The 26,529-nt window shown below is 40.9% G+C and overlaps 1 protein-coding gene across 2 annotated transcripts in view; it reads left to right on the forward strand.

Annotated features, from left to right (window-relative positions):
• The window catches only part of TMEM185A (transmembrane protein 185A), a 41,839-nt gene that overhangs the window by 12,079 nt on the left and 3,231 nt on the right, over nucleotides 1-26,529 (forward strand). For both annotated transcript variants that reach the window (XM_005908151.2, XM_070365736.1), the window contains exons 2-5: nucleotides 16,025-16,201; nucleotides 18,787-18,994; nucleotides 23,033-23,116; nucleotides 26,254-26,430. In XM_005908151.2, the coding sequence (XP_005908213.2) occupies nucleotides 16,025-16,201; nucleotides 18,787-18,994; nucleotides 23,033-23,116; nucleotides 26,254-26,430 (646 nt within the window). The remainder of the gene's footprint in view (nucleotides 1-16,024; nucleotides 16,202-18,786; nucleotides 18,995-23,032; nucleotides 23,117-26,253; nucleotides 26,431-26,529) is intronic.

Consider the following 26,529-nt stretch of genomic DNA (forward strand, 5'->3'; position numbering starts at 1 on the left):
CTTCTCCAACACCACAGTTCAAAAGCATCAATTCTTCAACACTCATCCTTCTTTATGGTCCAACTCTAACATCCATACATAACTACTGGAAAAACCATAGATTTGACTATATGGATCATTGTCGGCAAAGTAATGTCTCTGCTTTTTAATATGCTGTCTAGGTTTGTCATAGCTTTTCTTCCAAGGCGCAAGTGTCTTTTAATTTCATGGCTGCAGTCACCATCTGCAGTGATTCTGGAGCCCAAGAAAATAGTCTGTCACTGTTTCCATTGTTTCCCCATCTATTTGCCATGAAGTAATGGGACTGGATGCCATAATCTTAGTTTTTTAAATGTTGAATTTTAAGCCAACTTTTTCACTCTCCTCTTTCACTTCATCAAGAGGCTCTTTAGTTCTTCTTCATTTTCTGCCATAAGGGTGGTGTCATCTGCATATCTCAGGTTATTGATATTTCTCCCGGCAATCTTGATTCCAGCTTGTGCTTCACCCAGCCCGGCATTTCTCACAATGTACTCTGCATATAAGTTAAATAAGCAGGGTGACAGTATACATCCTTGACACACTCCTTTCCCAATTTGGAACCAGTCCATTTTTCCATGTTTGGATGTAACTGTTGTTTCTTGACCTGCATACAGGTTTCTCAGGAGGCAAGTAAGGTGGTCTGGTATTCCCATCTGTTTGAGAATTTTCCACAGTTTGTTGTGATCCACACAAAGGCTTTAGTTTAGTCAATGAAGCAGATGGGTTTTTTTTGGAATTCTTTTGCTTTTTCTGTGAGCCAATGGATGTTGGCAAGTTGATCTCTGCTTCCTCTGCCTTTTCTAAATCCAGCTTGTATGTCTAGAAGTTCTCAGTTCACATACTGTTGAAGCCTAGGTTGGAGAATTTTGAGCATTACCTTGTGAGCATGTTAGATGAGTGCAATTGTGTAGTAGTTTGAACATTCTTTGGCATTGCCTTTCTTTGGGATTGGAATGAAACTGACTTTTTTGCACTCCTGTGGCCACTGCTGAGTTTTCCAAATTTGCTGACATATTGAGTGCAGCACTTTCACAGCATCATCTTTTAGGATTTGAAATAGCTCAGCTGGAATTCCATCACCTGCACTAGCTTTGTTAGTAGTGATGCTTCTCTAAGGCCCACTTGACTGTTGAAAGTTCTTGCATTTAATGTTGTCCCAGAGAACTCTGAGGCTATCCTCAATTCTTCTCATTCTTTTTCCATTATTGTGTTCTTCAGCAGTTATTTCCATCATTCTATGTTCTAGCTCACTTATCCATTCTTCTGCTTCCATTAATGTATTGGTTCCGTCCAGAGTATTTTTAATTTCAATAATTGAGTTATTCATCACTGTTTGCTTAATCTTTATTTCTTCTGTGTCCTTGGCAATTGTTTATTCGTGTTGATCACTTCTTGCATTTTCTCCATTCTATTTTCAAGGTTTTGAAATATCTTTGCTATCATTATTCTGAATTCTTTTTCAGGTAGTTTGCCTATTTACTCTTTGTTTAGTTAGTCTTGTCTGTTTCTAGTTTGTTCCTTCGTTTGCACCATACTTCTCCGCCTTTTCTTTTTTCTTTTTTTTAATGTATTGTGTTTGAGATCTCCTTTTCTCAGATTTTGAGGTTGAATTCCTCCTTCCTCTTGGTTTCTGTCCTTGGTGGGTAAGGTTGATTCAGTGGTTTGTGTAGGCTTCTGTTGGGTGTGACTTGTGCTTGTGCTCTGGTGGGAGAAGGTAAGTTTTTTTTTTCCTCTGGTGGTCAGGGCTGTATGAGGTGCTAATCCTGTTTGCTGGTGATCGGGTTTGTGTTTTTGTCTTTGTTGTTTGGATGAGTCGTCCTGTATTGCGTTCTGCCAGTAGTTGGGTACTGCCAGGTCTTGTATACAGGTGGAGGCCTTTGTGGGAGTTCTCACTAATTAATACTCCCTGGGTTAGAAATTTTCTGGTAGTCTAGAGTCTTGTCAGTGCTCACACTCCAAAAGCTCAGGGCCTGATCTCTGGCCAGTGAACAGAGATTCCACAGGTGGTTTGTTATGGCATTAAAGGGGATTAAAACAAGAAACAAAATGCAAACCCCAGACAATTGGCAAATACAAAATCAGACAAATACTAACAAAAATAATGGAATATATATACACACACATATACAGATATAAACAAAACCAAAACAGTCCAAAAAAAACAAAAGAAAGAAAGAAAGAAAGTAGAAGAGATTGACCTGGTGAGCAAAGGAAAGTAAAAATGATATCCAACAGGTGAAAACAAAACTAATTAGAGCATAAGCTGGAAAACAAAGCCAAAGCAATATGCCAACTGGGGAATAAAGCAATGAAAGGAAAACAGACTGATAAACATGGTGAGAAAAAGAAAAGAAAGAAAGAATAGAAAAGCGAAGTTAGAGGTAGATAAAGGAGATTTGTATATATTAAAGAATAAATATGACAGGAAAAGAATTAGAAAAGCAACAAAAGAATATATGTAGAAAAATAATAAATTTTAAAAAATTAAAAAAAAAAAAACCTCAAAATCGTAAGAGACCATCATAGATGCAGATGTATTTAAAGGAAATAAAAGGTGTGATTAGCAAAAATATTCTCAAAAGTGTAAATAGATTTAATAGTACTATTAAAATCAACAACTACAGCAACAGAGGGGAAAAAAAGGAAAAAAGAAAAAATCCAGAAGCAACTACAGAACAAGTAAAAATATAAGAATAATGTTTTTCTTTGATCTCAGTTGTCAGTGTCTTTTACCTCACTGTGAGTCACCGTCCACCCCAGGATGCCCTCCAGTACTGGGCTGGTCTCTTCACCTGTTGCAGGGGAAGCTCAGACTCTAATCTGGTCCTACTCCTGTGTGTTCTTGACTCTCATGTCCACATCTGCCTGTGCTAGTGTGTTTCTTTTGAGGGACTTCTCATTATGCTTTTATATATTCCATAGACACACAGTCAAGTCAGGCATTTTAAAACATTGCAAAACTCTACACTCTTGAAAAAGATTTCATTAAAATTATGTTGTTTATGTTAATATGTTTATTATTTTTAATTTTATGAAGTAATATTTTGAATAATGTTTTAAAATCTGATATAGTAAATAGCAATAGCAAACATATAACCTATATAAACAAAGCTCTTTAGAGTCCTCAGTCACTTTTAAGAGTGTAAAAGATTCTTGATACAAAAAATTTTGAGAACCATCAGTTTAATGCTTTACACAAAGCACTTTTCATATTAATTATATTATATTCACAGCCACCTTATGAGGTACATATTACCCTGGTTTTGTAGCAGAGAATGCTATGAAAGTATTAGTAATATTCTAAGAAAAGGCTGTATAGACACTCTAGTTAGAAACCTGTCCAAATTTGATTGTCCTCCCACTGTTGTTTATACTCTTGGAGGTTAGCTTCTGAGCTAAATTTTGTGGGTCCTTGTTGTTGTTATTCAGTCGCTTAGTCATGTCTGACTCTTTGCCACCTCATGGACTGCAGCATGCCAGGCTTCCCTGTCCTTCAGTATCTCCCAGAGCTTACTCAAAGTCATGTCCATTGAGTCGGTGTTGCCATCCAACCATCTCATCCTCTGTTGTCCCCTTCTTCTCCTGCCTTCAATCGTTCCCAGCATCAGGGTCTTTTCCAAGGAGTCCGTTCTTCACATCATGTGCCCAAAGTATTGGAGCTTCAGCTTCAGTATCAATCCTTACAAGGAGTATTCAGGGTTGATTTCCTTTACGATTGACTGGTTTGATCTCCTTGCAGTCCAAGGGACTCTCAAGAGTCTTCTCAAACACCACAGTTCAAAAGTATGAATTCTTCAGTGTTCAGCCTTCTTTATGGTCCAACTGTCACATCCATACATGACTACTTAAAAAACCATAGCTTTGATTATATAGACCTTTATCAATAATGTCTCTGCTGTTTAATACACTTTTGAGGTTGGTCATAGCTTTCTTTCAAGGAGCAAGCATCTTTTAATTTCATATCTGTAGTCACTGTCTATAGTGATTTTGCCATGAAGTGATGGGACCAGATGCTATGATACTAGTTTTTTGAATGTTGAGTTTTAAGCCAGCTTTTTCACTCTCCTTTTTCACCTTCATCAAGAGGCTCTTTTGCTCCTCTTTGCTTTCTGCCATTGGGGTGGTGTCATCTGCATATCTGAGGTTATTGATATTTCTCCTGGCAATCTTGAATACACCTTGTGCTTCAACCAGACCGGCATTTCCCATGATGTACTCGGCATATAAGTTAAATAACCAGGGTGACAGTATACAGCCTTGACATACTCCTTTCCCTATTTGGAACCAGTCCATTGATCCATGTCCAGATCTAACTGTTGCTTCTTGACCTGCATACGGGTTTCTCAGGAGGCAGGTAGGGTGGTTTGGTATTCCCATCTCTTTAAGAATTTTCCACAGTTTGTCATGATCCACACAGTCAAAGGCTTTATCATAGTCAATGGAGCAGAAGTAGATGTTTTTCTGGAATTCTCTTGCTTTTTCTATGATCCAACGAATATTACCAATTTGATCTCTGGTTCCTCTGCCTTTTCTAAATCCAGCTTGTACGTCTGGAAGATCTCAGTTCACATACTGTCAAAGCCAAGGCTGGAGGATTTTGAGCATGACCTTGCTAGCGTGTGAAATGAGTGCAACTGTGTGGCATTTTGAATATTCTTTGGCATTCCATATTTTGCGATTGGAATGAAAACTGACCTTTTCCAGTCCTGTGACCACTGCTGAGTTTTCCAAATTTGCTGGCATATTGAGTGCAGCACTTTCACAGCATCATCTTTTGGGATTTGAAATAGCTCAGATTGAATTCCATCACCTCCACTAGCTTTGTTCATAGTGAGGTTTCCTAAGGCCCTCTTGACTTTGCAGTCCAGGATGTCTGACTCTAGGTGAGTGATCACACCATTGTGGTTATCCGGGTCATTAAGATCTTTTTTGTATAGTTCTTCTGTGTATTCTTGCCACCTCTTCTTAATCTCTTCTGCTTCTGTTAGACCCATACTGTTTCTGTCCTTTGTTGTACCCATCTTTGCATGAAATGTTTCCTTGGTATCTCTAATTTTCTTGAAGAGCTCTCTAGTCTTTCCCATTCTATTATTTTCCTCTAGTTGTGGGTCATATCATCTTGAAATCTCCCCCTTTTTTCCAATTGAAATTTCTTATGTTGTTTCTCATAATACAAGAGTAGTGCATGTATGTATCAGTCAGTTCAGTTCAGTCGCTCAGTCGTGTCCAACTCTGTGTGACCCCATGGACTGTAGCACACCAGGCTTCCCTGTCCATCACCAACTCCTAGAGCCTACTCAAACTCGTGTCCATTGCATTGGTGATCCTGTGCAACTATCTCATCCTCTGTCGTCCTCTTCTCCTCCTGCCCCCAATATCTCCCAGCATCAGGGTCTTTTCCAATGAGTCGACTCTTCGCATGAGGTGGCCAAAGTACTGGAGTTTCAGCTTTAGCGTCATTCCTTCCAAAGAACACCCAGGACTGATCTCCTTTAGAATGGACTAGTTGGATCTCCTTGCAGTCCAAGGGACTCTCAAGAGTCTTCTCCAACACCACAGTTCAAAAGCATCAATTCTTCGGCGCTCAACCTTCTTCACAGTTCAACTCTCACATCCATACGTGATCACAGGAAAAACCATAGCCTTGACTAGACGAACCTTTGTTGGTAATGTCTCTGCTTTTGAATATGCTATCTAGGTTGGTCATAACTTTCCTTCCAAGGAGTAAGCATCTTTTAATTTCATGGCTGCAGTCACCATCTGCAGTGATTTTGGAGCCCAGAAAAATAAAGTCTGACAGTGTTTCCACTATTTCCCCATCTATTTCCCATGAAGTGATGGGACCAGATGCCATGATCTTTGTTTTCTGAATGTTGAGCTTTAAGCCAACTTTTTCACTCTCCACTTTTCACTTTCATCAAGAGGCTTTTGAGTTCCTCTTCACTTTCTGCCATAAGGGTGGTGTCATCTGCATATCTGAGGTTATTGATATTTCTCCTGGCAATCTTGATTCCAGTTTGTGTTTCTTCCAGTCCAGCGTTTCTCATGATGTACCCTGCATATAAGTTAAATAAACAGGGTGCCGATATACAGCCTTGACGAACTCCTTTTCCTGTTTGGAACCACTCTGTTGTTCCATGTCCAGTTCTAACTGTTGCTTTCTGACTTGCATACAAATTTCTCAAGAGGCAGATCAGGTGGTCTGGTATTCCCATCTCTTTCAGAATTTTCCATAGTTTGTTATGATCCACATGGTCAAAGGCTTTGGCATAGTCAATAATGCAGAAATAGATGTGTTTATGGAACTCTCTTGCTTTTTTGATGATCCAGTGGATGTTGGCAATTTGATCTCTGGTTCCTCTGCCTTTTCTAAAACAAGCTTGAACATAAGGAAGTTCACGGTTCACGTATTGCTGAAGCCTTGCTTGGAGAATTTTGAGCATTACTTTCCTAGCATGTGAGATGAGTGCAATTGTGCGGTAGTTTGAGCATTCTTTGGCATTACCTTTCTTTGGGATTGGAATGAAAACTGACCTTTTTAATTCCTGTGGCCACTTCTGAGTTTTCCAAATTTGCTGGCATATTGAGTGCAGCACTTTTACAGCATCATCTTTTAGGATTTGAAAGAGCTCAACTAGAATTCCATCACCTCCACTACTTTGTTTATAGTGATGCTTCCTGAGGCCCACTTGACTTCCCATTCCAGGATGTCTGGCCCTAGGTGACTGATCACACCATCATGATTATCTTAGTCATGAAGATCTTTTTTGTACAGTTCTTCTGTGTATTCTTGCCACCTCTTCTTAATATCTTCTGCTTCTGTTAGGTCCATACCATTTCTGTCCTTTATCGAGCCCATCTTTGCATGAAATATTTCCTTGGCGTCTCTAATTTTCTTGAAGAGATCTCTAGTCTTTCCCATTCTGTTGGTTTCCTCTATTTCTTTGCATTGATCGCTGAGGAAGGCTTTCTTATCTCTCCTTGCTATTCTTTGGAACTGCATTCAGATGCTTATATCTTTCCTTTTTTCCTTTGCTTTTCACTTTTCTTCTTTTCACAGCTATTCATAAGGCCTCCTCAGACAGCCATTTTGCTTATTTGCATTTCTTTTCCATGGGGATGGTCTTGATCCCTGTCTCCTGTACAATGTCACGAACCTCTCTCCATAGTTCATCAGGCACTCTATCTATCAGATCTAGTCTCTTAAATCAATTTCTCGCTTCCAATGTATAATCATAAGGGATTTGATTTAGGTCATACCTGAATGGTCTAGTGCTTTTCCCTACTTTATTCAATTTAAGTCTGAATTTGGCAGTAAGGAGTTCATGATCTGAGCCACAGTCAGCTCCTGGTCTTGTTTTTGCTGACTGTATAGAGCTTCTCCATCTTTGGCTGCAAAGAGTATAATCAGTCTGATTTTGGTGCTGACCATCTGGTGATGTCCATGTGCAGAGTCTCCTCTTGTGTTGTTGGAAGAGGGTGTTTGCTATGACCAGTGCGTTCTCTTGGCAAAACTCAATTAGCCTTTGCCTTGCTTCATTCCGTATTCCAAGGCCAAATTTGCCTATTACTCCAGGTGTTTCTTGACTTCCTACTTTTGCATTTCAGTCCCCTATAATGAAAAGGACATCTTTTTTGGGTGTTAGTTCTAAAAGGTCTTGTAGGTCTTCATAGAACCGTTCATCTTCAGCTTCTTCAGCGTTTCTGGTTGGGGCATAGACTTGGATTGCTGTGGTATTAAATGGTTTGCCTTGGAAACGAACAGAGATCATTCTGTTGTTTTTGAGATTGTATCCAAGTACTGCATTTTGGACTCTTTTGTTGACCATGATGGCTACTCCATTTCTTCTGAGGGATTCCTGCCCGCAGTAGTAGATACAATGGTCATCTGAGTTAAATTCAGCCATTCTAGTCCATTTTAGTTCGCTGATTCCTAGAATGTTGACGTTCACTCTTGCCATCTTCTGTTTGACCACTTCCAATTTGCCTTAATTCATGGACCTGCCATTCCAGGTTCCTATGCAATATTGGTCTTTACAGCATCGGACCTTGCTTCTATCACCAGTCACATCCACAACTGTGTATTGTTTTTGCTTTGGCTCCATCCCTTCATTCTTTTGGAGTTATTTCTCCACTGATCTCCAGTAGCATATTGGGCACCTACCGACCGGGGGAGTTCCTCTTTCTGTATCCTATCATTTTGCCTTTTCATACTGTTCATGGGGTTCTCAAGGCAAGAAAACTGAAGTGGTTTGCCATTCCCTTCTCCAGTGAACCACATTCTGTCAGACCTCTCCACCATGACCCGCCCATCTTGGGTGGCCCCACAGGGCATGGCTTAGTTTCATTGAGTTAGACAAGGCTGTGGTCCACGTGATTAGATTGACTAGTTTTCTGTGATTATGGTTTCAGTGTGTCTTCCCTCTGATGCCCTCTTGCAACACCTACCATCTTACCTGGGTTTCTCTTACCTTGGACGAGGGGTATCTCCTCACCGCCACCCCTCCTGACCTTGAATGTGGAGTAGCTCCTCTGGGCCCTCCTGCGCCTGCGCAGCTGCCACTCCTTGGAAATGGGATAGCTCCTCCCAGCCGCCGCCCCTGGCCTCAGGCGTGGGGTAGCTGCTCTGGGCTATGCTTCTGCGAGGTCTGTTCTGTATTAGCATGCATTTATCTTGATGCTTTTCCAAGAGTGTTGAATAATTAGTGTGAAGTGAGTATTGAATAGTACTCCATTAGAAGAACTTTGGAGTCAAATAGTTCTTCATTTGAATCTCAGCCCTGTGAGCTACTATCTGCTTGGACAAGTTAAATTTAACATCTAAGCCTTCATTTCCAATCTGTACAATGGGAATAGTGAAAATGCCTCCTTCACAGCGTTGCTGTGAGGCTTAAGTGAGATTGCCTGACTTTTCATAAATAGGCATTGATGTGTAGATAGATCAATATTATTGTAGCTAGGCCAACATTAATGAAGTGTATTTTGCATGCAGTAAGTTTTATCATTTTTAGTGCTCAATCCTATGAGTTTTAATAAACCCATTCATTTGTGTAAGCATCACCTAAAGACAGAAATATAGAAAAGTTCCATTACTGCAGAAACTTCCCTTGTGTTCTTTTGTAGTCACCCTTTCCCCCAGCACAGCCGCAGGTAAATACACGGATCTATTTTCTGTCGCTATACTTTTGCTTTTTCTACAATGTCAAATAAATGGAGTCATACAGTGTGTTGTGTTTTCAGTCTGAGTTATTTTACTTAGCATAGTGCATTTGAGGTTATCCGTGTTGTTTGTTTGTTCCTTTTTACTGATTAGTAGTATTCCATTTGAATAGACATATCACAGGTGGTTTAGCCATTCACCAGTTTTTGGACATTTGGATTGTTTCCAGTGGCTATGATAAATAAAGGTGCTTTGAGCAGTTGAATACGAGTCTTTTTGTGGACATATATTTTCCTTTTTCTTAAGTAAATACCTAGGTATGGGATTGCTGGGCTGTAGAGTAACTGTATACTTAACTTTATGAGAAACTACCAAAGTGTTTTCTAAAGTGCCTGCACTGTTTTGCACTCCTGCTAGCAATATATGAGGGTTCCATTTGCTCCATGTCCTTAGCAACAGTTGTCATATGCTGTGAGGTTGAGTCTAGGTTCATTATTCCTATCTATCCAGTTGTTTCAACACCATTTATGGAAGCCCGGTTCTTTCTCTACTGAATTGCCTTGGCATCTTTGACCATGTATGTATGGGTATGTTTTTGGACTCTATTCTATTCTCTGTGTCTCTCCTGATGCTAATACTGCATTTTCTTGATTACTGTAGCTCTATAGTTAAGTCATGAAAGCATGCAGTATAAGCACATAGTATAGTTTCTCCAACTTTGTTCTCTCTCATAATTGTTCTGCCCCTTTGAAGTCTTTTGCATTTTCATATAATTTTTAGAATTAGTATGTTAATTTCTCCAGAAGAGGCTGCTTGGATTTTCATTGGGATTGCATTGAATCTTTTTTTTTCCCTGTATATTTATAGCAGCTTTAATCATAATTGCCAAAACTTGGAAGCAACCAAGATGTCCCTTGATGGGTGTATGTATAAATAAACTGGTGCATCCAATGGAATATTGTTTAGCACTAAAAAGAAATGAGCTATCAAGCCTTGAAAAGACATGGTGGAACCTTAAATGCATACAGGCATACCTTGTTTTATTGTGCTTTGCTTTATTGCCCTTTTCAGATATTGCATGTATTCTTTTCTTGCAGTTTTATTGAAACATAGGTGACATACAGCACTGTGTAAGTTTAGGGTGTACGGCATAATCATTTGACTTACATACCTCATGAAATTATTACCACAGTAAGTTTAGTGAACATTAATCATCTCATATACAAAAATAAAAGAAAAAAAATATTTTTCGTTGTGATGAGAACTCTCAGGGTTTACTCTCAACAACTTTCATATATAACATACCACAGTGTTAATTACATTTATCATGTTGTAAAATTCCTCTCTAATACTTATAAAGGAATTTTCTATGTTTTGACTACCTTCATCCAACTCCCCTTTGCCCCACCCTAACCTCCAGTAACCACGCATCTAACATCTTTTTCTATAGGTTTGTTTGTTTTTGAGATATAATTCACCCACAACACTACGTTATTAAATAGTTCCTGTTGTACAACATAGTGATTTGGTATTTCTATACATTTTTAAATGGTCACCACAGTGTCTAGTTACCATCTGTCACTATTTAAAGATACTATATTACTTTTGTTTAGCACTAAAAGGGGACTGTATTCCCCACACTGTATATTTCATACCCATAGCTTCTTTATTTTGTGGCTGGAGGTTCTAATCCTGAATCTCCCTTACCTAGTTCTCTCCTCCCCTCCTCCCACCACCTCTGGCAACCACCTGTTTATTCTCTGTACCCATTACTCTGTTTCTGTTTTGTTTATTTCTTTTTCTAGAGTCTACATATAAATGCAGTCATATTTGTCTTTCTCTAACTTATTTTACTAGTATAATGCCCTGTAGGTTCATCCAAGTTGTCACGAATGACAAGATTTCATTATTTTTTGTGGCTGAGTAATGTTCCATTACACACACATACACACACACACTCCCCACATGTTCTTTAAACAGTCATCTCTTCATGGCACTTAGGTTGCCACTTAGGTATATTTTAGCTATTGTAAATAAGGTTGCAGTAAACATAGGGCTACATATATCTTTTCGAATTAGTGTTTTTTTCTTCAGATAAATCCCCAGGAGTCGAATTGCTGGAGCACATGATAGTTCTATTTTTAAGTTTTTAAGGAACCTCCATACCATTTTTCATAGTGGCTGCATCAGTTTACATTCTTGCCAACATTGCATATTAATTCCTTTTTCTCTACATCCTCACCAACACTTGTTATCTGTTGTCCTTTTGACAATAGTCTTTCTGACAGATGTCAGATATTATCAAACTAGACTACTTCCTAATACCATATACAGAAATGAACTCAATTTGGATTAACAACTTAAATATAAGACCCAAAACCATAAAACTCCTCAGAGAAAACATAGGCAGTATGCTCTTTGATGTCAGTCTTAGCAATATTTTTTTAATATGTCTCCTCAGGCAGAAGAAACAAAATCATAAATAGCAAATGGGACTACTTGCATTGACTCTTCAGAATAATGTGATGAGTATGGTAGGCTAAATAATGTCCCTCAAAGATATCTACTTACTAATCCATGGAACCTGTGTATATTACCTTCTCTGGCAAAAAGGTGAATATTACCTTATATGGCAAAAGATATGATTAAATTACAGATCTTGAGATGGGAGAATATCCTGGTTTATCCAGGTGGGCTCTAAATACATTCATGGGTTGCCATATAAGAAGGAGGCAGAGGAGATACTATAAAGAGAAGACAATGTGATTGAAGCAGAGAAAGAGATTTGAAGATGCTGCCCTTCTGATATTAATAATGGAGGAAGGAGCTCAAAGGAGTACAGGGAATGCAGCTCTAGAAACTTGAAAAGGCAAGGAATGGATTCTCTCCTAGTCTCTGGAGGGAACATGGCTCTGCTGACTCCTTAGTTTTAACCTAGTGAACCCCATTTTGGACCTTTAGCCTGCAGAACTATAAGAGAATAAATGTGTGTTGTTTTAAACCATCATGTTCATGGCAATTTGTTATAGCAACCATAGGAAATCGAATAGAGGATGTAAATTTTAATAGTATTGAATTTTTTAATCTGTAAAAATGGTGGATTTCTCCATTTGTTTAGATCTTTAATTTTAAGACTTCTCAGGTAGCGCTAGTGGTAAAGAACTCTCCTGCCAGTGCAGGAGATGTGAAAGACACGTGAGGGTTCAATCCCTGGGTGGGGAAGATCCCCTGGAGAAGGAAATGGCAACCCACTCCAGTATTCTTGCCTGGGAAATCCCATGGACAGAGGAGCCTGGCAGGCTGCAGTCCATGGGGTCACAAAGAGTCAGATATGACTGAAGCAACTTAGCAAAGCTACAAAATTTTTTTGGCAATGTTTGTTAGATTTCAGAATCTTTAAGTCTTGCAGATATTTTGTTAAATTTGTCTCTAGGTATTTCATACTTTGATACTGTTGTAAATGGTAGTTTTTTCATAAACTTCTGATTTTAAATATTATTGTTTATAGGAAAGTTGCAGTAAATTATAGTTTTTTTAAAAAAATCTGTGTCCATTTTCTCATTGCTAGCATATAGAAATGCAGTAAATGTTTTCATTTATTTACCTTGTATCCTGCAACTTTACAAAATTCACTAATTAGGTTTAGTAGCTTTTTTGGTCAAGTACTTAGGATTTTCTACATAGACAGTCACATTGTCTGCAAATATTAGATTTACTCCTTCCTTTCCAAACCTGTATCCTTTTTATTTCTTTTCTTGTATTATATTTGTGGCTAGGGCTTCTAGTACAATGTTGAATAGTTGTATTGAAGTGGACAAACTTCTTGTTTACCATCTTTGTGGAAAGCATTTAGTCTTTCACCATTAAGCATTTTTAACTATTTTTTTTCTAGACATGAAAGTTGTTCAGGCATGTCCAACTCTTTGCAACCAATGGACTATACAGTCCACGGAATTCTCCAGGTCAGAATACTGGAGTGGGTAGCTGTTCCCTTCTCCAGGGGATCTTACCAACCCAGGGATCAAACCCAGGTCTTCTGCATTGCAGGCAGATTCTGTACCAGCTGAGCCACCAGGGAAGTCCAAGTCCAAAGGCCCAGAGCCCTTGGCAGCAGACACTGAAGGCGACTGTCAGGTTTTTTCTAGATACCCCTCTATTCTTAATTTGCTTAGAGATTTTTATCTTGAATGAGTAGTGAGTTATATCTAATGTTTCTCCTGAAACTATTGAAATAATCATATGGCTTCTCTTTTTCATTCTATTAATACAGTGAATTACATTGATTTCAAATGTTAAGCCAAACTTGCAGTCCTGGCTAAACCACACTTAGTCATAATGAAGTATTCTTTCTATATATTGTTGGATACAATTTCCTGTTTTTTAGGGGTTTTGCATCTGTCTTTCATGAAGGAAACTGGTTTGTAGTTTTCTTTCTTGGTCAGGTTTGAGTATCAGGGTAATGCTACTAGCTTCATAAAATAAATTGGGAAATGTTCCTCTCTCATCTTTTTCTGCAAAAGTTTGTGAAAAATTGGTACTAGTTCTTCCTTATGTATTTGGTAGATTTTGTCTGGGCTTAACAGTTTTTTGTGAGACTGATTCTAACTACAGTTTCTGTCATTCTTTAAATAGATGTAGGAATATGAAAGTATTTCTTCTTGTGTGAACTTTAATAATATATTTATTTCAAGAAATTTGCTTGCTTGAAGCTGTTCATAATATCCACTTCTAATACCTGTAGGATTTGTCATGATGTCCCTGCTTTCATTCCTGGTATTAGTAATTCTTGTCTACTGTTTTTTTTTTTTTTCCTGATCACTCTAGCTATCAGCTCAGTTCAGTCACTCAGTCATGTCCGACTCTTTGCAACCCCATGGACTGCAGCACACCAGGCTTCCCTGTCCATCACCAACCCCCGGAGCCTGCACAGATTCATGTACATTGAGTTGGTGATGCCATCCAACCATCTCATCCTCTGTCGTCCCCTTCTCCTCCTGCCTTCAATCCCTCCCAGCATCAGGGTCTTTTCTAGTGAGTCAGTTCTTCGCATCAGGTGGCCAAAGTATTGGAGTTTCAGCTTCAGCATCAGTCCTTCCAAAGAATATTTAGGACTGATTTCCTATAGGATTGACTGGTTGGATCTCCTTGCAGTCCAAGGGACTCTCAAGAGTCTTCTCCAACACCACAGTTCAAAAGCATCAATTCTTTGGCGCTCAGCTGTCTTTATGGTCCAACTCTCACATCCATACATGACTACTGGAAAAACCATAGTTTTGACTAGATGGACCTTTGTCAGCAAAATAATGTCTCTGCTCTTTTTTATCTTTTCAAAGAACCAGCTTTTAATTTCTTTGATTTTTCTCTAACATCTTTCTTTTTTTTTTTTAATGGATAAACAGAATGTAGTATAAACATACAACTGAATAATATTCATCCTTAAAAGGAAGGAATCTGTCACTTGTTATAACATGAATGAACCTTGAGGACATTGTGCTAAGTGAAATTTCATTTCGATATTTGGCAAAACTAATACAATATTGTAAAGTTTAAAAATAAAATAAAATTAAAAAAAAAAAGAGCAATTCCCCATAGCCCTCTCCCCTAGTTCTAGGTAACATCTTTCTTATGTAGTTCATTTATATTTGTGTATGTATTTATTATTGACTTCCATTCATTTTTTAAAAATGTCCTTCCCTTCCTAGGTTCTTAAGATGGATCATAAGTTGTTGACTTGAGATCGTTTCTACTAAGCATTGGGTCGGGAAGATCTCCTGAAGTAGGAAATGGCCACCAGCTCCAGTATTCTTGCCTGGAGAATTCCATGGTCAGAGGAGCCTGGTGGGCTACAGTTCATGGGGTCGCAAAGAGTTGGACATGACTGCGACTTTCACACAAACAGAGAACATTTACATTTGATGTAATTGGCAATAGGGTTAGATTTTAACTGCCTTCTTACTGCAGTCTGGAATTTAGCTCCAGGCAGTAAGCTGGGGCATTGATAGAGTTTATTTCCTTTTTTTTTTTTCCCAAATTTCTTTCTGCCATCATGGTCCTTCACTGCCTGTTGCCCTGTGTTTGAAAACTGTTATTTCATATATTTCATCCAGTTTCTTTTTAAGGTGGGAGGGAAGACTGCATTCCTCATATTCTACCAAAGTTGTAAGTAGAAGTCCTTAACAATGTAATTTCTAATTAATATTTTTAAAACATCCTCTTCATGAAGTCTGTTTTATATAAAATATGAGTGTATGTATGTGTATAATTCAGTCACCAAAAGACTAACACATGGATTAAAATATTACTGTAAATGATTATGGCAGGTGGCTACTTTTTTAAAAATAGAATCAAATAATTAGTGACACAAGTTGACCATATCTTGAACTGTCAACTTTTTTCAGTCTCCATGTCTGGATGGCTAGTTCCTTCTGCTTGGAATGCTTCCTCATCTCATATCCTTTCCTGTGTGGTAGCTTTCTGTGTGTCCTTCAGACTAGCTTCAGGCTTATCACTTCTCTGCTTCCCAGTCCCCCCCAGACAGAATCCATGTTTCCTCTGTGGGCTGGCATCACATTCTACCCATAGAATCATTCTGACATATGCCTGTTATATATGTTTCTGTATGGACTTCTCTTACCAGGAAGCCCTGGAAAGTAGGGAACTTGTTTTAGTCTTCTTTATATTTCTTTTATCCTCTAACAAGAGTATGTCTTCTACATAGAATTTTCAATATATGATTATTGAATTGGTGATTCTTTTCACATGCTAAAAAGTTAATGCTGTTATCACACCTCATTTTATCGCCTATTTGTAATGTGAATCTTCTTTGTTTTGTTTTTCTCCTAGTAAATTCCTCATCTATGCCTGTCTACTGCTGTTCTCTGTGTTGCTGGCCCTTCGTCTAGATGGCATCATTCAGTGGAGTTACTGGGCTGTTTTTGCTCCAATATGGCTGTGGAAGTTAATGGTCATTGTTGGAGCCTCAGTTGGAACTGGAGTCTGGGCACGGAATCCCCAATATCGGTAATACTGCTTTATAAAACCTGTTGGTCTCTACCCTGGGCAGGTGCAGGGGGGAGTATCTTGTTTTTCACTTCTCATAAAGTAAGGAGTATTTTCTTTTCTACCTGTCAGAGGTTTTAGAAGAGCTATAATATAAGCAAGCTTATATCTATTCTAAGTTTTTAAAAATTAAGTGTTTGATAGCCACTGTTACTTAAGTCCCTGGCCAGCCCACAAAATTTTATGTAATCTAAAATGCATCCAAAATATAGAACTGTTACACCATGCTAGACAAGGAAGTTATGAAACCATCATGTTTGTAGGAGAAATTCTACAAATCAAAGTTCTAGTTTTGGCCATCAGGGACATACCCTTCTCCATTAATTTCTGGAACTGGGTCTCCCCTTACCCCAATCTCCTAGTCCTGGGATTTTAGGCCTATTAGTGGTGTGGGGGAAGCAGCTTGCCCAGGACACAGTGAGGCCCTGAGACTGGAAAAGATGAGACCCAGATGCTGTGAAGGAGAATAGAGCCCTGGGGGCCAGGAAGAGGTGCACTCTTTACCTTCACCCCTCCCCTCACACCTTTCTTGGACGCCTCAGTTGGTCCAAGTCCCTGTCATGGGCTTAACTCCAGTGCACATCCTGCTGCTGCTGGGGCCCACCAGAGTCTCTCTGCTCTCCCTTGCAAAGTCTGCCACTTTGGAAAGAAAAAGGGGCGACTTGTTGCGGGGAGCTATTCTAAACCATCACCAGGCAGATAAGGAGTGACAGAATGCCCAGTAGGCAGGTGGGGAGAGAAGAGGGGAATACATGCAGCTGCTCATATGAGAAAAGTATATAAGTTGGGGCCATCTCAACTTGTTTAAATCTTCACTATGAACTTTAAAAATAAGATTTAGATCATCTAAAATATGTTACCACATATGTAGCTAAGAACTTGAAAATAGCCACACACAGAGCCTTAGCAGATGGGGGACATTAGTGTGTAACTTAGATTTTTTTAAATTCTTAGATTTTTTTTTAAGATTACCTGTGTGGCCACAAATCTTTTTTTTTTTATGAGATATTTTCACATATCTAATGTTTGCTCTACTTTGGCCACCTCATGCGAAGAGTTGACTCACTGGAAAAGACCCTGATGCTGGGAGGGATTGGGGGCAGGAGGAGAAGGGGACAACAGAGGATGAGATGGCTGGATGGCATCACCGACTTGATGGACGTGAGTCTGAGTGAACTCCGGGAGTTGGTGATGGACAGGGAGGCCTGGCGTGCTGCGATTCATGGGGTTGCAAAGAGTTGGACATGACTGAGCGACTGAACTGAACTGAACTGAATGTTTGCTCATTCTCTGCTGCCCCCTTCTCCTTTTGCCTTTAATCTTTCCTAGCATCAGGGTCTTTTCTAATGAGAAAGTTAAATAGCATCACCGACTCAATGAACACGAGTTTGAGCAAACTCCAAGAGATAGTAAGGGGTAGAGGAGCCTGGCATGCTGCAGTCCATAGGGTTACAAAGAGTCAGACACGACTTAGTGACTGAACAAGAACCTTTGCTACTTAAAGAATGAAAAGTGAAATTGCTAAACAGTTTAAGCTCCACTAGTTGTTTAGAAACTGTTTGAGTTTTTTTCTTTTGGTTTAAGATACCTTTCAAGATTCCCTTAAGAAAAGGAATTGTATGTGTGTAGTTCAGTGTCCTGAATGTACAGACATGGTCATTCTAGCGTCAACATTGTCCAGTGGAACATTGTTGGGTCTTACAGATTATAACTTCTGATCTCATTTTCTCTGTGTTCTAAAGTCACACCAACATGATGCATCACAGATGTTCACCTATATATTGAATTAAGTGCATTGTTGGCCTTGCAGACGCATTTTTAACCATTTTCCTGATTAGTGGCCTTATTATTTTTTTAATTGTTAACCTATTAAGTCCATGCATGATCCATAAGCAGCTTAAACTGATTTAAAGAACAGTTTTAATGGCTCTTCTTTAGCATCTGCAGGTGTTAGTTTATCCTAATGGAATAGGATAGGAAGGAAAATAACATTAATAATTTGATTTGCATTTTAAAATAGCACCTAACAACAGTTGCTATATTTTCTTGAAATATAACAGACACTTATGCAGTAAAACTAGGGTTTTTTTTATTGTATTGCATGAAATGTGATTTACATGGTTTTTAATTCATTGAGAGAAGGGGATCATGAGATTTAAGGGATATGTGTCAGCTGTTAGCATTAGAAGTAATAGCTTAAATAATTTTGGAAGTAGTTGAATTTAAATTTATGAACAAAAGTGTTAATGTACACTGTCAGGAAATAAAAACTGTGGTATTGCCTCTGAGAATATTCAGTTAAAACTCTTAAGTCCGGTTTGGTTGTAAATATTCATTGCTTGTCATGTGGTAGTTCTTTGATGTTTGAAAGATTGCCCCTTAAAGAGGAATGTTAACTTAGCTTTCCACCTGATTTCCCTTTGCCTTTTGTCAGATTTACAAATACAATCCAGAGTATCCGTGTAAGTTGGTGTGCTGGGCTGCTTGCTCGCTATGGAGATTTTGAACTGAGGATGTTTTTTTCTTCTTCTTCTGTCCCTCTTTAGAGCAGAAGGGGAAACATGTGTGGAGTTCAAGGCCATGCTAATTGCAGTGGGCATCCACTTGCTGTTGCTGATGTTTGAAGTGCTGGTGTGCGACAGGATTGAGAGAGGCAGCCACTTCTGGCTCCTGGTCTTCATGCCACTCTTCTTCGTTTCCCCCGTGTCTGTAGCAGCTTGTGTTTGGGGCTTTCGCCATGACAGGTCACTGGAGGTGAGATTTCATATTTTTAGGAAGGTTTCAAAAATCAGAATCTTTTGATGAGTTACTGTGATAGAAGAGATTGATCACTAATGCTGGATCATGGTATATAAGGAAATGAAAGACAATGGAAATAATCATGTTTCTCTTTCTTGACTTAAACACTGGTTTTTCTCTCAGGCCATCAGGCTTCTTCCTGCTTCATGTCTTTCCCTGTCCACCTGGATCAGCCAGCTTCTCCTGAGAAAGAGACCCAGTAGTATAGATGCAGATGGAGATATAGTTGCAGATATGTAGATAGGTGTTCACATAGGAGGCTTATTGGAAGGTGCTGGCTCACGTGCTTATGGGCGCTGGAGATTCAGCAGGATTTCTCCCTCTCCAGGAAACCATGGTCTTTGCTCCTAAGGCCCTTTAGCTGATTGGATGAGATGTAACCATACCATCGAGGGGAATCTCCTTTAGTTAAAGTCAGTACCCTCACAGCAATACCTAGACTATTTTTTGATTAAATGACCAAGTACTACAGCCACGCTGCCTGCTTTGGCACTGCACCACCGCCCCCCCCCACCTCCGTGTCCTGCTGCCTCATCTGGAGGCCTTTGGAGCCCTTGTCTCACTGACCACTCTGCAGGTCCTGACACTCTGGGTCCCTCCACCAAGCTGGCTACCTCAGCCTGTATTCAGCTTCTTCACTGAATTCTTTCATCTATTCCTCACAAGTCACTGTTTCTTAGGATCCTCAGTTTAGTCACTCAGTCGTATCTGACTCTTGCGACCCCATGGACTGCAGCACGCCATGACCAACTCCCAGAGCTTGCTCAAATTCATGTCCATCAAGTCGGTGATGTCATCCAACCATCTCATGCTCTGTCATCCACTTCTCCTCCTGCCTTCAATCTTTCCCAGCATCAGGATCCTAACCTTGGGCATTTTCTGTCCTCACTGTTCACACTTCCTCTGAATGATCTCGTTCACACTTCCTGCCTCCACTGCCACTTCTGTGCTCTCACTTCCTGAATCTGCATTTCTCAACTCTGATTTCCACACGAGCTCCAGGCTCCTACCTCACTTGCCCCAAATCTGTATTCCCCGTATTTGTTGAAGGTGCCATTTCCAGCCCATCACACTTACCTTTCCACCTTATGCGTCTTTTGCTTTGCATTCTTTTCTATTATCTGAGCAAATGAAGTAACAATACCATGGTTTAAAAATCATTTGTATATTAAACAAAATCACTGACATTAAACTTTCTAGATTTTGCCTATTTGGGGCAGTGTTCCTCAGTGGGGGCTGGATATGCTGTTGTCCTTTGGGATAGGAAATGTCTTCTTGAGCAGGACTGTCCCCTGCATTTCAGATCACTTACTGCTGATGTCTGCCTAGTAAACAGTAGTGGATGTGCTCCCGCAGGTTATTTTCACATCCAGCAGGGTCTGTGCACATTTCCTAGCTCCTCCCCAGCCAAGCAGCATTACCCAGGTTGAAAAGCACTGAGAAAGTTACGTAAATACTGTTGGATGGGAGCTGAGGAAGAGATTAAAGAAAACTAAAAAATTGGAACTATATGTCTTAGAAAATGAAAGCATATACCAGGGCTACAACTATACTAGGCATAAAAATGTATTTTCCTAATGCAGAGTTCTAGAAAATATGTCACTCATAGGGTCACACTCTTGGCAATCTACCTGCGAGAAGAAACCATATGCCAAGACTTGAGCCCCCCTCTTGGTTTTTGTGTCTCAGGAGGAGGAGTACTCCTTGGTTAGAGGTTAGTGGGCCTAGGCTTCCCCATGGCCATGCAGGAGGAGTCAGGGTGTGGCAGGGTGCCCTGTGCAGGAAGGAAAGGGGATGGTATTTTTCAGGCAGAGGAAATAACACATAAGAAGCCATAGACATAGAAGAAAGTCTGTCATGTCAAGTGAACAGTGGCTCAGATATGACTGGAGCACAGTTTTGCAAGATGCAGAGAGTCCTGGAGATGGAAAGTGGTGATGGTTTCACAGTCATACTCATATGGTAGTAATATGAATATACTTAATACAGTTAAACTGTACCCTTAAAGAGACTCAAGATGGTAAGTTTTACATTATTTGTATTTTTCCGCAGAAAAAATGCATGGAGCATAAAGTGTAAATGAAGGAACTAGGGAGAAGTGGGGAGGCTGTAGAGAGGGATTGGGCTGACTAAGGGCCAGTCCTTAGTCTTCAAGGCAGTGCCCAGCTGCCCAAGGCACCACAGGGTGCTCACAGGGTACCATGGGATATTGGGCATTTTTGAGGGAGAACCAATGATCCCTGACATCTGTGGGGATACACAGTGAACTACTAGCTCCACATAGTTTGGGTCTTATTGTTAGGGCACACTGCATTGATTTCAGTGGTGTCATAGAAGAGTCTAGGTTGTTGGCTTTCTCTGTCATGAGAAGGCAGTGCTGTGCAAAAATCCATAGAGTGCTACTTAGGATGTCAGTATTCCTTTTAGATCTAATGACTTAAGTCAGTGGAACCATTAGATGTTTCTTTTGGCCCATAGGCCTCGGAAGGAATGGCTGAATCACTAACTGCCCAGGGAACTGGGAGCTTTGGGGCAGCCGTGGGCCAGGTTGGGTAGTGTCCTGTGATTTTCATTCTGTGGGTGGTGGTGAGCTGTTGAAGAGCAGCAAGTGCTGGAGCCAGCAGGAGGGCCACCTGTGGGGCACTGGGACAGAGACTGGGCTAGGGACCCTAGAGAAGTCTGCATGGTAGAGGACACAGGCAGTGCCTGAGCCTAGAGCATGGGGAAGGGAGTGCAGCTGTGCACCCATGTCCTGATTTGGGGAATCCAGGCTGTAGTGGCTCCCAGTGAGACAGGAGGCTATGGGAAGCTATGGCACGGGGTGAAGGAGGCCAGGTATGGGAGATGATCGACTCTCTAGGGGATGGCTTCAACTGAAGTGCCTCAGGGAGAGCCGACTCTGGGCCCTGGCAGGAAGGCTGCAGTGGAGACGGAAGTTGCAGAAGCGAGCAGGAGGAGGGCGTGCCTGCCAGAGGTGTGGAGGCCGAATAGAACAGAGTAACGGAGTCAAGAAAGCACGCATGTTTGTGTTTGTGTCTCTCCAGTGGGTAGAGAAGGCAGACTTTGGGGGCCATCACCATTTAAAGAGAGAAAAAGGTACCTGATAGGGAAGTATCAGAGACCAGGAGGCTGGCGAGACAACACACTGGGTTCCTCAACAAAGGAAGAGTGGTGGGCAGTGTCACTTGGTGTGGCAGCGCCCAGTCGGGTGCAAGTGGCAGTGTCCCCAGTGCTGCAGAAGTGACTGGGGACCTGGAGGAAAGCAATTTCCAGGTAGTTGTTGTGGGGACAGAGGCCAGTGCACAGTGGACCCCAGAGCTTGGAGTGGCAGGGGAGGCCATGGAGACTCCAGTGTCCACGGTGTCTCACAAAGCTCTGTGGTGATGGAAAGAGAGAACTAGGGCTGGTAGGGGCATTAGATCAAGAGAAGTGTGGGTTCATTTGGTCTTGGGGTTATTTCGTGTCTAATGGAGATGAGTTGAACATGTGCTTGCAGGAAGGATCCATGGCATGGTGTGATTCAAGATGCAGTAAAGCATCCATGAGTGACATCTTGATGTGACAAGGTCCTCCAGGATCAAGAAAGGAAAGTGTGGGGTGTAGGCGGAGTCCCAACACAAGAAGGCAGGACAGTGATGGTTAGGAACCATCCTAATATAGATACGTATGGGAAGGGGCAGGAGGGGAGCTGGGGACTCCAGCAAAGACTGCCTCTACAGATTGCAAGCTTGGAAACAGGTCACTGCATGGATGAGCTTAAAGGGCCAAGCAGCCACCAAGCAGAGAGCACAGGACACAAGGCCAGAGCCAGGCTTCTCCTTGGCACAGCACTGCTTTGCTCCTCTCTGCTGAAAATCAGGAGGTTCCAAGTATGATGTAATAAAACTTTTGCTGCATTATAATTTGAATTGCCTTTTTAAAATGTTAACCAAACAACTGTGGTATTGAATACAACTATTACTTTGTTTAACTGATTCTTCTCTTCATTTTTAGTTAGAAATCCTGTGTTCTGTCAACATTCTCCAGTTTATATTCATTGCCTTAAGACTGGACAAGATCATTCACTGGCCCTGGCTTGTATGTAACTTTTTCAATCTTTAAAAAAACTTTTTTTGATTATAAAACTCATGTTCATCATAGAAATCTTGGAAAAGACAGATAAACATAAGTGGTAGGATAATAATCACCCATAATCCCCTAGGAGATAACATGGTTAGTGGTTTTTGTTTCCTTGTTTGGGGGTTTATTGTTTCATAAGGATAATTGAGATCATACTGCATTTATAATTTAGTATCCTGCTTTGTTGTTCTAATGTGTCATAAGCAGTTTTCCATGTCAATAAATGCTCTTTATATATATAACTTTGAAAGTTTAATTGATAACAAAATATTCTTCAAATACATTTACCAGACTGTCCTCTAATTTCTGAATATTGAACTTGTTACCAGTGTTTTTACAACTATAAATCATGCTGCAGCATATAATTTTGTGTAGATAAATCTTTGCCTGTTTTTTTTTTCATTGCTTTTTTTTAGGAAAGACTCCAAAAGCAGTATTACTGGCCCAGAGAGTAAGAGCTTTTTGAGATTTTGAAATATAAACTGCACTGCCAGCTCCCTTTTTCAAAAAAAAAAAAAAAACTGTGCCTCTTTATACTTTTGCCAGGGATGAAGTCTAAGTCACGCTAGTGACCTCTGACTTCCATGAAAGGCTGTGTGGTTAAAACTGATTGTGCTTACATAGGTAGGAGAATGGATGGAGCTACACATACACACACACACACACACACACACACACACGTAAATGGCTCCATCCATTCTCGGCAAGCTGCAAATTAGAGAATACAGTACAATTTCAACTAGTAACACATAGAAAGAAGATGAGAGAAAAGATAGAAGACTTACATTGCCTATGTGAGATGAGGTCTTGCCAGGGTTTGGGATCCCGTCCCCCACTGCTTGTTGTGTACTTTTGTACACAAGACATTTTCTGTGATAAACATGGTTTACCTTTAAAAAAAAAAATTACAAAGGTAAAAAAATATACTGAAAAAAAGAAAATACTCATTTGGAGACAAGGAAGAAAATAAGGGAATAAAAGATGCCTTTATAATGAATAAAGATAAGATCAATCACTTCTTCCTAAAGTCTTTGATAATTGTTCAGTCATCCATCTTAAAGCTTCAGGGTTCTGTATCTGCAGAATGGTAATTGGGCTCAGAGCTTTCTCTTGTACCATGGTGGAAACAAATGTGAGTTAAGACCACAATTTGAGTATAAGATACAATCAGAAAAAAAAAAATGATTAGGAAAAACTATGCATGTTTTCTATAGATAAACAAAGGAATTTTTCCTGCCCCAGTGCTGTGCAAATCCTAGCAGATGAAACAGCCTGACTGCAGGTTTCCCACAGTGTTCAAGAGAAGCCCAGTGAGGCTACTCACTGACTTTCTACCCACGAGGGCCAGGCCACTGTGCCTGACCCCAGATGTGCTTTAGGAGGAAGACCACAGCAAACCTCCATGCAGAAGGTCCAGCCTCTTCAGGAGTCCAGCTTAAGTCCTACGTCTAAAAATGAAATGTGAAAACCAAAGAACTGTTAGGAGGAGACAGTCTTTGGGATCTGAAGTTAGGTGAAGAGTTCCTGGAAATGATACCAACAACATGGTCCATAAAAGAAGCTTAAAATTAAAGTAATATTAATGAAAAGACAGGTTGCAGACTAGGAGGAAATACTCATAAAACACATGTGTAACCAAGGACATATATCTAAAGCATCTAAAGAAGTCTCAAAACTAAAAACCTCAGCAACCAAATTTTAAAATTGACGGAAGACTGAACCAACTATTCACAAAGAAGATAGACATATGGTGAATATGCACATGTAAAGGACATCATTACCTACTAGGGAAAAGCAAATAAAAACCAGAATGAGGTGCCACAATACCTTCATCAAAATGGCTAAGATAGCCACAGTACCAGGTGTGCTAGGGCGGAACCAAGGGACGAGGACATTTGCCCATTGCTAGTAGAAAGGCCAAACTGGATAGACGCTCTGGAAAATGTCTTGGCAATTTCTAATAAGGTTAAATAAACATAGAGTTGCCATGTGACCTAGCAGTGCCAATCCTGGGTGTTTCCCTTGGAGAAATGAAAACATACCACACAAAAACCTGGGCACAAGTGTTTACAGCAACTTCATTTGCAACAGCCCAAAGCGGGAAAGCACCCACATTTCCTTCCCAGGGTAAGCAGATAAACAGGGTTGGGTGCATCCATCCAGTGGAACACCACTCAGCAGTGACTGGTAGATAGACACAACAGCCTGGAAGCATCTCAGAGATGTCCTGCTGAGTGGGAGAAGGCAGCCTTGGAAGGTGACATGCTCTATGAGTCCATCTCTGTCACATTCTTGAAGAGACAAAAGTATTGTGTTAGAGGACAGAGCAGTGGCTTCTGGGGGTTGGGGTTGGGGTAAGGTGGTGACACAGCAAAGACAGAGCATGAGTGAGTGTGGCACGGTGACGGAGTTATCCTCTGTCTCGCCCAAGGCCCCACAGATCTACACATACATGTATGAACCATCATGGAACTGGCCACCAATGGAAAACAGTCAATTTTACTGTTTCACAACAGAAAACAAAGGGACAACAGATGTACCCAAGGGGCCATTGAGAAGGGGTAAAAGGTCAAACAGAGGGAGCTTGGTGAGGCCCCTGGGACTCATCTTCTGGGCTTATATGGGGGGTGAAACGAAGTCTTTCTGGTGTGACAGCAACAGACACAGAACCCGTCTGAGCGAGGCAGCGGAAAAGCCTCCTGGCCTCAATGTGCAAGTTCATGGAGGTCATGGGTCCCCTGGGCAGCCTGAGTTGCCAGGGGGCACGATCCCCAGCCTCTAGCTACAGAACCCCTGGCAGGATGGGCAGTGCCTGGGAAGAGGGGACATGCTCGTGAGCTGGGGTGGCCTCACTACCCTTGGCAGGTAGAGGGGAGGTGGGCAGAGCGCAGGCCAGCTGAGTGAGCTCAAGATTCAGGGAAATGGCTGCTCTCCACCCCGAGGGTGGCCCTGGCTGCGGGGGATCCCACCAGGAGCAGCAGGTCCTCTTTACACGCTGGCCACATCCAGGCCTGGCACCCACTTACATGCAGAGATCCAGGATGAAGTCAGTCGTGCCTCCCCTAAAGACCTTTCTTCTCTCCTCCCGCCCTCAGGTCGTGTGTGTCCCCTTGTGGATTCTCATGTCGTTTCTGTGTCTGGTAGTCCTCTACTACATCGTGTGGTCCGTCCTGTTCCTGCGTTCCATGGATGTGATCGCAGAGCAGAGGAGGACACACATCACCATGGCGCTAAGCTGGATGACCATCGTTGTGCCACTCCTTACTTTTGAGGTAAGCTCTCTGGCAGACTGTGCGCCCCTGGGGCTTGAAAGGAGCTCAGGACAGTAGAGCTGCCTTTCTTTGGAGGCCTGGGAGCTGGCAGTGGGAAGT

The sequence above is a fragment of the Bos mutus genome, chromosome X (assembly GCF_027580195.1).
Source record: "Bos mutus isolate GX-2022 chromosome X, NWIPB_WYAK_1.1, whole genome shotgun sequence".
NCBI classification, from domain to species: domain Eukaryota; kingdom Metazoa; phylum Chordata; class Mammalia; order Artiodactyla; family Bovidae; genus Bos; species Bos mutus.